At 44.2% G+C, this 12,062-nt stretch overlaps 1 protein-coding gene across 9 annotated transcripts in view; it reads left to right on the forward strand.

The window, feature by feature from the left end:
* The first annotated feature begins 2,552 nt into the window (after positions 1 to 2,552).
* The window catches only part of DOCK3 (dedicator of cytokinesis 3), a 711,442-nt gene continuing 701,932 nt past the window's right edge, over positions 2,553 to 12,062 (forward strand). For 7 of the 9 annotated variants that reach the window (XM_034956564.4, XM_034956568.4, XM_034956565.4 and 4 more), the window contains exon 1: positions 2,555 to 2,938. In XM_034956564.4, coding sequence (XP_034812455.3) covers positions 2,902 to 2,938 — 37 coding nt within the window. In that variant the 5' untranslated portion in view covers positions 2,555 to 2,901. Of the gene's footprint in view, positions 2,939 to 12,062 lie in introns of all 9 variants that reach the window. The other 2 variants (XM_057301776.2, XM_055109993.3) reach the window with 2 other exon arrangements.

A 12,062-nucleotide genomic window follows, 5' to 3' on the forward strand; every position in this document is an offset into this window, starting at 1 on the left:
GGTGCAAAAAATCCAGCTGAACTGAGGGCAGTTGGGGAAGCCTTCTTCAGGAAAGTGGCCCTGAGACAGCTCTTGGAGCATGATGCAGATGTGTGGGTTTCAAGAGTAGAGGACACAAGCTGAGGGACACTCTATGCAAAAACCCAGCCAGAACCAGGCAATGGTCTGAAGTTGGGATGGCCCTGGGGAATTCTGGGAAAGTAGTTTCCAGGAGGTGACAGGGTCAGAACGCAGACCTTCGGGTGGTGAGAATCAAATGAATTACATTGAAATAAAAGGATTTGGAATGGATGATTCTCCTTTGTAGTCAGATGGAGAGAGGAGGAAGACAGAGGGAATGGGGGGATGAGGGTACCAACAGGGCAGGTCTTCCTGGGACCGCAGGAGTCTGTGGAGCAGGTCAGGGTGAAAATGGGAGACAGGGCAATGATAGTTGGGGATCCTGAGAAGTAGCAGGCAGTGAGCCTGGTGGTGGCGAGAACACAAAGAAGAGCGGTTGGAGAGGAGGGGAGGTTACTGTGCTGAGGGTCTTGATTTTCAGAGGCAAGCTGGAAGGCAGCTCATATGCTGAGAGAGTGTGTGTGTGGTGTGTTGAGTGGACTGGGAGCCTGAGGAAGGAAAGGATCAGAGCAGATGCTAGGGGGATAGGAGAGCAGGTGCATGGTCCTGCTGAAGGCCAATGTGTGCTATGCCCTTTTGCTTCAACTCACAAAAACAATCTAAATTTATACAAACAGCAAGAGTGTAGGAGTCCAGGCTTACTAAGTCCCTTCCTTCTCACTTTGGTCCCTTCTTTTCCCTTCCCTGGTTGGGTTTAATGCCCTTCCACCCTGGAGCTGAGGTGTGCAATCATGGAGAATTTTCTTCATCTGGGAAAGCCATAATCTAAGATGGATTCAGACTGGGAACAAGAGTATAAACTTTGGAAAAACTGGCCCTTAGGCTCTGTGACTGTCATCACATACAGCAGACAAGGGAGTGAACTTAGAGGATGAAATAAGAGCTTTAAGGTTGTTCCCTGAAGGCCTGCGTAGCTCAGCCCCACTTGTTGAATAGCTACCTGGAGAGTTTTGTAAGAATGTGGCTTCATTCCATAGTATACTTCCATGGTGGCCACCGGGGAGGGGTCTATCTTCTTGGAACAGTTAGCTCTTTCGTTATGTTCTTGGACACCCCTGCTACCCCTAAAAAGAAGTGTATCTGGCTATTGAGAAATTCTATCATTCACAGAACAGACATTTTCTGGGCGGGAGTGGGCAGCTATGATTAGTGAGGGGAGGAGCCTAAAGATCCGAAGGTGGGAAGGGGTGGCCATAACCCAGGGGAGCACAGTCAGGCCTGGGAGGAGTTACCAATCATGACACTTTGAAGGAAGAATCAACAAGATCTGTTGATTGCAAGATATTCTTCTATTAGTCTGGCTTCCCATGCAACAACTATACAACAGGTGCTGGGTTGGTGGTGAGGGTTTAGAAAGTTGATTTTAGCCTGGAGCTTGCCTTCTGGGAGCTGACAGTCTTATAAGGGAAATAAGACAAACCGAACATAGCTCCAGTTCCAGACAAAGAAGGAAAGGAGACTATGGGTCAGGGCAGGCTTCCTGGAGGTGAGGGGCTGAGCTGGGCTTTGAAGAGTGGTGGTGTCTGAGAGTGCTAGTGAAGGATGACACCAGGGTTTTGACTTAGTAGTGCTAGTGACAGAGATGGGCAAATCTGCTGGGATTAGAGCATGTGGTCCAAATGTAGGTGGAAAGGAGAAGTCCTGCAGTTCCTGGTCTTTGGTAAGTGGTTGACTTGGGGGTCACAAGGTGACATTTACAGGCATCAGAATGAATGGATTCTTAGGCAGGAGAGAGAGGAGGAAAGTTTCTGGTAGGAGCCAGTTCTTAGGGCTCCAAGGGAGGCAGACACCCAGGAGCAGCAGATGCCGTGTCCTGGGTAGGAACACGAAGGGCCCAATGAAGCGCTTCCTTACTAGCAAGGCGGCTGTTGATTGTTCTGGCCCCAAACATTCACCACTCAGGCCATCTCAGAGAAGCAAGAACCCAGGAGGTGTCAGCGGCCTCAGCCCACAGGGGATCCAGGAGAGAGGGGCACGAGTGCACCCCACCTGGTTCCCTCGTGGCGACTCCATCCTGCGGGCCCTGGGAATGCACAGGGTGGCTCCGGGGACCTTTCCGACAGCACTGTGGGTGACACTGGGATGGGTCTGAAAATGGTGTCGTGTCCTCCTTTTCTGGATCTCCCCTCTCCGACCAGGAGGCCTGTGGCCATCTCGGGGCGCAGGCAGGAGGCACTGGAAGCGGAAGCGAGTGGGGAGTCCGGGTAGAGGGAGTCGCCCACCTGACCGGCTTCGCCCCCTCCGGAGTTTGCTGCAGCTGAGGGCCCCGGACCAGCGATTCTAGAAGCCGGTCCGGGGCCGGGCAGTCCAATAGCTTCTCGCGGATTTCCCTCCGCTGGCGCGCAGCAGCGGCGCGTGGATTCGCGCGCGGGCTCGGGACGGCGCGAGCCCGGGCAGCGCGAGCCCCTGCGCGGCAGGGAGTGGCGCATGCGCGGGCGTCCTGCGAGCCCGCTGGGGCGAGCCGAGCCGCGGCGGCGCCGGGAGCCGGGCGGCGGAGCTGTGAAGAAGCAAGCGGCGGCACGGGAGCAGCGGCGACGGACAGGTGGCGAGCCTTCGCCCGCGCCGCCAGGGGCTGCTGGGCCACCCGCGGAGCCTCGCGGTCCAGACGTGGCGGGGGTGGCGGCGGCATCCCGGACGGCCTGTGAGGGATGCGCCGCCCACTGCCCCGCGCCGCCTGACCGTCCCCGCCTCGACTCGCGGTGCGCCACAGCCGGGCCCGCGGCCGTCCCCGCCGCGTTGTCGCCCGGTCGCCGCGCCCGCGGGGCCGCGCCCGGCACGGCCATGTGGACCCCCACGGAGGAGGAGAAATACGGCGTAGGTAGGTGAGGCTCAGGCCTGGCCGTGGCGGGGGTTCTGGGGGACGCGCCCAGCTCCCGGCCCCGCCTGGATTCGCATCCTCGTGCCCCCGCCCCTGCCCGCAGGCTGCGCGGCCTCGGCGCGGGGCGAGCGCGGGGTGGGGGCGGGGGCGGGTGCGGGTGCGGGTGCGGGTGCGGGTGCGGGGGTGGGCGCGGGTCTCTGTGCAGAGAGGGCGGCAGGGGGCGCTGGCGGTGCGGCCTTGGCAGGTGCGGCCCGCGGGAGGGGTGGGCAAGGCCCGGGCAGTTGCCCGAGGTTTCTGGTGTGGGCCACGGGGCAATTTTACCCGATAAACCAAATTCTGGGAATATGTTTTCTCCCCTCCAAAAGCTCGATTTTAATGAGTTTCCGCACCTGAATTGATGAGCCCGATGGCTGTTTATTTTTGATCTGGAACCTTACAAGAAAACGGATGAAAAACGTTGACATCATTTTCCCAGTTCAAAAATTTGGACATTTGACTGCAAATGTTTGATCTGTTTTAATTTGTTTTGCCTTTAGTATTAGAAATAATACCTTACGATGGGAAATGTTTTTGGGCATGTATCAATGTTTATACGGTTTTTTTTTAAACCCTGTTTTCAGATGAGACCTTATTCCTCTTAGAAACCTTTTTTTAATGTTGTAAGTGTTAAACTCCAGAAGCTAAATAATTCTTACAATATTCAACTTCTTTAAAAAGAATATTCAGTAATTTAAAGTATTGAATGTTTTACAATGTTAGTGTTTTGTGGCAATTACATGATAGAGTTAAGCCTCATTGCATCACCTATCATCTTGTTCAGTTAGAAACAGATTTAAAATGTTGAGTGTACAGGTTTTGTTTTTCCTAAGCTCGTAATGGAAAATTTTAGATAGGAAACCTGTCTAAACATAGATTTTTGTTTCCCATCTTTACCGCAATTTAATCAAGATTTAGTTCACAATTCACTACAAAATAACTTGAAACTGCAGTGGTAACGAATGTTTTGGAATGCTATCAGGCAGGTTATCGTGTGAAAATTGAATTTATTTAAATTCGAGGACCAGCAGAGAGGTCTTCTATTCTGGTAGAAGATCTTGTTTTAAAAGGTAACTTTCTGAAACAATTAGGTATGTTAGGATGGAGGTGATAAAGGGAGCTCTGGTCCTAGAGTCTCTATTGAGAAGGAATTGAGAAATGATGCGAAGAGCTGGGATTCACCTCTAGGGACATTTTACCCCTTCTCTTAGAGTATTCCCTGAATACTGAGTTGATTCTGTGAAATGAGGAGTTGGTGGTTTATCTTCTCCATAACTCGCTCCCAGAACTGCTGAACTAGAATAACAAATAATTGATGTGAGTGGTCAACTCTCCAGTGGCACCCCATGATTGATTTTTTTGGAGGGGGGAGGAGCCCTATTTTGGCGGGGGTGGGGGCGTGAGGGGAGGAGCCCTTGAATAGTGGACAAAGTGGAATTCAGAGTCCTAGCTTCTCTTTACTGGTGGTGTGGGCAAGTAATTTAACATCATTTAACGTCATTTTATTAATGTATAAATTGGGGATAATGTTTACCTATCTTACAGGATTGTGAAAGTGAAATGAGAACGTGCTGAATGCTTAATAGTTTCTTCTTTTCCCTTAGTATTTAGACTAATAACACTAAGTGTGTTCTGAGACAGAGCCAGTGCAAGGTAATCAAGATAGGTACATGTGAATCTCAAAGCACTAGGATTTGGTGTGTAATTTTCCCAGCAAGATGCAACGAAATTCTTGCATTCCTAGGATTGTGTGTTTAGCTTTAGAAAAATTGTTATTCCCTTTGGAGGGCCACAGCATTGGGCTCAGGGCAGAGCTTAATGCTTGCTAAATGAGAGAGACAGTTACACTGAAGACATTTTCATAGCAGCTGTGGTTTAGCATAACGTAGATGCCTTTTCTACCAAACCAAGCAACTCTCTATTTATCTCACAGTCTTCCACTGTCCCTTCCTTAGTTATGATCTAAAAGTTTTTGTGTAAATTGTTTAAAACTCAGGACACATTTTTTTTCATAAGGATGTTAGGGCTACACTTCTAGAACTTTTCATAAAATCCACTTTATAAAGTAGCTTATACATTATACTTACGAGAAAAAAGTCAATTAAAATGGCATTTTTGCTGCATCATTTGATTGCTATGAGGGCTAGCTTGAAAATATAACCATTATCATTTTCCTGTGAGAAAATGTTTGAGTTTCAGCTTTGATTTTTATGACTAACTTGGAGCACAGATTTGTGTCTTTGTTTGTCAACCTATAATCACATAGCAAGGAGGGAAACCCCTTACACTTACTTCCTACCAATTTGGAGAAATTTGTGGAGGAGGGCCTCGAGGGCCTCCTTTTGCCCTGATGTTAGTGAGGGAAGGAGTCCCCTGTTGCAGCAGTACAAAGGGTTTTTTCCACTGCAGCTGTTCATTTGTATTTCACATTGATAAGGCTTTGAGATCCTGTAGTAATACTTATTAAATTTTTTATAGTATAGGAATTCTGTACAGGTTATAACATGACTGAATTGTTTGGTTTATTCATTTAGGATGAGGTGATGACTGAGCCCCCCTTTCCATTGTAATATTCTGTGAGTGACTTTAGGCAGTGGGGAGGACATTATCCTTTTCTGAGGGTCAGTGATAGGCCTGTCAATGTGCCCGGGACTCTCACTTAGGTAACCCCATGTCGATTCCCAGAGTAGTCTTAATGTTATCATTATTACACAGATAAAGAAACTGGATCCCAAAGGTTGTTAATTTTTTTGTCCTTCAACGATTGTATATTTTTCTTAATTTTCTTCTTGGCAGTGGGCAGTATTTTGTGAAATACTTGACTGTCTTGCTTTCTTTTTGTGGTACTGTAAGGTACTGTTCTTTACTGTACCCGTTCGCCCGTGTTTTGACTTCTTATGTCCCTTTCCCTCTTAGAGAATCTCTGCTTTCCTTTCTGTTGCCATGAATGCTTGGAAAGTCCTGCATCCTTCCATTCTTTATTCTACCTTTCCAAGAAGCTTCCTGCTCTAAAGTGTATTAGGTGAGAAAAATCCAGCTATTTTTGTGAAACACCTGTCTTTCCCTATACTGACTGTACCCAGAGTACCAAATATAGAATACAAAAACCAAGAAAATGCTTTTCTCACCCTCTAACAGGAGCAACAGCAGGAGCAGCAAGCACCAACAATTTTTAAAACAAAAATGTTTGTAATTACACTCCTTGAATAGAAAAGTGGTAAAGGTTTGAGTACATAGGTATTAGTTTGACGTCTTAGAAGTGGAAGCTGCTTCAGAAGGTCATCTTGTTTATTCTGCTGCTGTCATTAGGCAATTTTTTTTTTTTTGAGAGGTGGGGTCCTGCTCTTGTCATCCAGGCTGGAGTGCAGCGGCATGATCATAGCTTACTGCAGCCTTGAACTCCTGGGCTCAAGCGATCCCCCTGCAGCAGTCTCCCAAGTAGCTGGGACTACAGGTGTTTACTACCTTGCCTGCCTAATTTTTTTTTTCTTTTTTTTGAGACGGAGTCTTGCTCTGTCGTCCAGGCTGGAGTGCAGTGGCGTGATCTCGGCTCACTGCAAGCTCTGCCTCCCAGGTTCATGCCATTCTCCTGCCTCAGCCTCCCGAGTAGCTGGGACTACAGGTGCCCGCCACCATGCCCGGCTAATTTTGTTTTTGTATTTTTAGTAGAGATGAGGTTTCACCATGTTAGCCAGGAGGGCCTCAATCTCCTGACCTTGTGATCCGCTCGCCTCGGCCTCCCGAGGTGCTGGGATTACAGGCATGAACCACTGCGCCCAGCCTTGCCTGGCTAATTTTTAAATTTTAATTAAAAAAAATTTTTTTTAGTGACATGGTCTTGCTATGTTGCCCAGGCTTGTCTCAAACTGCTGGCTTCAAGCTATCCTCCCACCTCAGCCTCCCAAGTCACTGGGATTATACCTGTGAGCCACTGTGCCCAGCTAAGGCAAATTTTTGAGTAATTTAGGGCATTTATTGCTTATTTTTTATTAATCCCTCTTAGTAGAACATGAAAAATTTTTCTCATTACCAATCTGAAGACCTTACATTTTAGTTTTGTAATGTTATATTTATTTTTTCCTATTTAAAAAGTAATGCGTATTTTATGCATTATTTTTACCTAACTTCCTTTTGGTTAGGTTTCTCCAGATAGGGAAGAAAAGCACTTAAAAACAAACAAACAAACAAACAAACAAATCCTGAGTCCTTAAAAGAAACTTGTAAAGATCCTGTGGTGCAGGAAAAGAATCTGAAGGTGGGGAGGAAATAGATCCTTGAAACCAGATCTGGAAGAATTAGTGTTCACAAAATTTGAGTGAATCTGTTGGTAAATGGACTAGAACTCACCAAAATAGTCTGAAGACAGTGTGCTCTTTAGTTATTTATTCAGTGAGGGAAGCCCAACCTTTGCAACCTCTGGAAGGGCCCCAATACCCCTTTAGAGGTAAAGACATCATCCACTAGGGGTAGGAAAGATTTCATAGACCTATGACTTTATTTTGTTCTGAAAAGTGAGAATGTGCTTGATGTCTTGTTTAGTGTTTATGGGGAACTTCCTTATTCATGATTCTACTTGAGCTTTACACTATATCACCACCTCTCCCCTCTTTTTTAAACAGATGAGAAAGAAGCTTTAGCTGAGAGAAATTAAGTAACTGATCTAAGATACTTTAGATAGTAAGTGCTGAGTTGAGATTTGAACCTAGGACTTTGAGATTCTAAGCCACAGATTGTATTATTACACCGTGTCCTCTGAAAGGAATTGTCAGTAGTATATGACTGTGGCTTGAAAGATGAGACATACTCTGCAGTTTTCAATTTAAACTGGATAGTTATATTTAAGGAATTTTATTTCTGTATTGGACTTTTTTTTTCTTTTTCTTTCTTTTTTTTTTTTTTAGACAGAGTCTTGCCGTGATGCCCAGGTTGGAGTGCAATGGGGTGATCTCGGCTCACTGCAACCTTCGCTTCCTGGGTTCAAGCGATTCTTCTGTCTCAGCCTTCCGAGTAGCTGGGATTACAGGTGTGCGCCGCCACACCTGGCTAATTCTTTTCTATTTTTAGTAGAGACGGGGTTTCACCATATTGGCCAGGCTGGTCTCGAGCTCCTGACCTCAAGTGATCTGCCCGTCTTGACCTCTCAAAGTGCTGGGATTACAGGCGTAAGCACGGTGGTGCCCTGCTTTTTTTTTTTTTTTTTTTTTTTAAGACGAGGTCTTGCTATGTCACCCAGGCTTGTGTGCTATGGCATGATTGTAGCTCACGGTAACCTTGAACTCCTGGGCTCAAGCCATCCTCTCCAGTAGCTAGGACAACAGGTCCATGCCACCATGCCCAGCGAATTTTTAATTTTTTTTTTTTTATAGAGACTGGGTCTTGCTATTTTACTCAGGCTGTTCTTGAGCTCCTGGCCTCAAGAGACCCTCCCTCCTGGGGAGTGGCGGGTTTACATGTATGAGCCACTGTGCCCAGCCTGTTGCCTACTTTTTAATGGGATTATTTGGTTTTGCTGTTGAGTTCCTTGTATATTCTGTATATTAGTCCCTTATCAGATAAATAGTTTGCAAATATTTTCTCCCATTCTGTAGATTGTCTCTTTACTCTTTTTCCTTTGCTGTGCAGAAGCTTTTAGTTTAATGTAGCCCCATTTGTCTATTTTTGTTTTTGTGACCTGTGCTTTTGAGGTCTTAGTCATAAAATCTTTGCCTAGACCAATGTCCTGAAGCATTTTCCCTATGTTTTCTTTTAGTAGGTTTATAGTTTTGGGTCTTATGTTTAAGTTTTTAATCATCTTAAGTCTATTCAGTAGACTTCAGATTTCTAGTTCGTTTTATCATGCAGTATTAGAATATGATTTAGAAACATTAAGCTAAATTGTAAACATGGCACCTATTTCTGTGTAGTATTAGATGCATTCTGAAGCAGGACAGTCTCAAAAGAATGGTCATTGAGGTTGAAATTACTTTAACCTTCATAGCATATTTTTACATTGGTGCTAAATTTTAATTTTTAGTAGTTTGTATTCTGAATTTAAAAAAATTTTTGTCTTTATTCTTTAAGAATGATCTGAAATTATTCCCAACATGTAAGCATTATTGGGTATGCTATATTAGGATTTTAATTCCAATGTTATGCTTTTATTGTAATGAACAAGCCAAACCTGTTTATGATTATGCATTTAATTGTTTTGCATACCCCCTTTTGACAGCTTTTGCAGGGAGAAGCAAGCATTTTTTTCACATAAAGGCTCTTAAAACCTTAAATTTTTTTTATACATCACCAAATTATTTTAGCTAGGTACTTGCAGTTGATTTGCTATATCACACCTTAGGATACTCTAGTAAAGATAATTACTATGTTGGGAAATGTCATTCAGAAGCTTCCCATTTTCCTGCTTATCTACAATGGAATAAAATCCCATCCTCCTACTTTAATATGATTCTCTCTCTCCCTTCGGAACTCATTCATGAGCTCTTGCTAATAAGTGAGAACCAACATGATAGAAGAATTAGAGTGTGATAAACACAGAACTTGATAGTACTGATTTAGTACCATACCTTCAACAGATATGTATTTGGCCTATATTCAAACATATCTATTGCCAATGCCCTCACCACTTTTTGGGACAGCCCATTTTATTGTTAGCTGTAATGAGAACATTCTTCCTTATTGAGTAGACTAATGACTCCCTGTAGTTTCTTATAAGTCCTTGTTCTGTGCCTTCATATAAATAACTTGCATCATAGCTCTTCAGTAAGTCATAAACTTTAGAACTCTAAGAAATCTTAGAGATAATATGGTTTAAGGCCCCAGAGCTAAGACTAGTTGGAACAGCTAGCATTCATGGTTTATCATGTATCCAGCACTTCCATGTTATGGTTCAAATTTGCATGTTCAGCCTCATCCACTGACTTGTTAATACTTTACACTTTAGCCAAACTGAACTTTCTCCAGATTCTTCTGTTTGTACTTAACTTATAACTAGTGCCGCCATGTCCCAGGACCATTAAACACATATTTGCTGCATCATGTCTTTGTTCATATTGTTCCTTCTACACAGAGTGCCTTTCCCCCATGTCTTCATTTCTTAAATTATTTCCAGCCTGCCAAGACTTCTCTCATGTATTGTTATCTCTGTAAATCCTTTCCTAGATTCTTGGCCCTACCCCTCTCTTTCTCCAACCAGATATATTTTATTCTGTTAAATCCTGTTATACTTTGTATTTTGTAGTGGTATATTTACTTTATCCTCTTCATTAGACTAATGTCTTTCCAACTTTTGACTATGACCTATAATAAAAAATACATTTAAAATTCTTATTTGGGCCAGGCACAGTGGCTTACGTCGGTATTCCCAACACTTTGGGAGGCCTAGGTGGGTGGATCACTTGAGGTCAGGAGTTTGAGACCAGCCTGGTCAACATAGTGAAACCCCGCCTCTACTAAAAATACAAAAATTAGCCGGGCATGGTGGCGCATGCCTGTAATTCCAGCTACTCAGGAGGCTGAGGCAGGAGAATCGCTTGAACCTGGGAGGCGGAGGTTGTAGTGAGCTGAGATCGCGCCATTGCGCTCCAGCCTGGGTGACAGAGTAAGACTCTGTGATCCTCCCAAAGTGTTGGGATTACAGGCGTGAGCCACTGCGCCTGGTCTATCTTTGCATTCTTGGCAGACGCACCTCAGAACCAGGCATGCAGAAGGTTTTACACACGTATTTGTAGCATTGAATTGGACATTTTTATTAATGTGGTATAAAGACTGCTTTTTGGAGACTTCTGAGGTGCCATTTCACACTAATTGCTCATACTGAATTTATAACAACTCTAGGTTTTATTTTATATGAACTGAAGTCAAGCTATATCCCCTCCATCCTGAACTTGTGTGATTGATATTAAACAGAAATGTAAAATTTTAGTTTCATTTAAAAAGTATTTTATATTTCCGTTAACATTAACACTGTATTTAGCTCATGAGTACAACCTGTCAAATCTTTTTGAAGCTTAAGTTTGTGATCCGAGATATTACTATATTTTCTTTGGACCTTTACGCAATTGATAAGCCTGTCTTCTATGTTTTTCCAAGTGGCTAATAAAAATGTTGGACAGGAGAGGAAGAAAATTTTATTGTCCTAGAGGGAAATTATGTCTAGTGTATAAACAAGTAGTGTTCGCAGTGTTGTGATTTGAATGCAGATTATCTGTATGAACATTTTATGATAGTGCCAGCCGTACCACCTTTGTGAACTTGATAATGTTTGGGGTTAGGATGGGCTCCTTAGCCTTAGTTCATGGCTATGGTATTTTAACAAGGGGGAAAGATGCTGCTAAAAAGTCTGTATGGACTTACTAAAGCATGGGGAGTGAGAAAGAAATATCAGCATTGAAAAGATGTTAACTTCATTTTCATCTTCCTGTACAGGAGGAAGGGTGGCACTAAACTTTTCTCAGAGTTTTGTTTCTGACATTCTCTCCACATTTTTTCTCCCCTCCCCTCCCTCCTCCCCCCCCCCCCACCCACTCCCTCTCCCCTCTCCTCTTGGCTGGTCTTGAACTCCTGACCTCAAGTGATCTGCCTGCCTTGACCTCCCAAAGTGTTGGGATTACAGGCGTGAGCCACCATGCCGGGTCTCTCTCCACATTTTCTATACTCTAGATATGCTGGACAACTCACCCTTTTCCAGACAGGACTATAATGTTCTTACCTTTATTGCTTTACTCAGGGTGTTGTTATATCATTGGAATCCCATGATTCCCTTTCTCTGCTTGGGGAATGTTAACTGAAAAAGCTCAAATGTCATCTCTTTTTTATGCCTTTCCCTACTCTGCCTGATATAAATAAGCATTGCTGCTTCTACTGCAGTTGGTACCAACCTCTAGTATGTCATTTATCCTTCTAGATCATGCTTAATTTCATCTCTGCCTCAGGGACTGAGTTTCTTGAGGATAAGGAACTTTGTCTTCATGTTTGTATCATCAGGACCTAGTTCATGGTGAGTGACTGGTGAATGCTTAATTAAGATTCCAACCTAGTGAATAATTTTATTTTGTTTTATTAATCCTGATGGTATTTTAAAAGGCAGGCTGTAAAC

This window comes from Pan paniscus, chromosome 2 (assembly GCF_029289425.2).
Source record: "Pan paniscus chromosome 2, NHGRI_mPanPan1-v2.0_pri, whole genome shotgun sequence".
In the NCBI taxonomy this organism is placed as follows: Eukaryota; Metazoa; Chordata; class Mammalia; order Primates; family Hominidae; genus Pan; species Pan paniscus.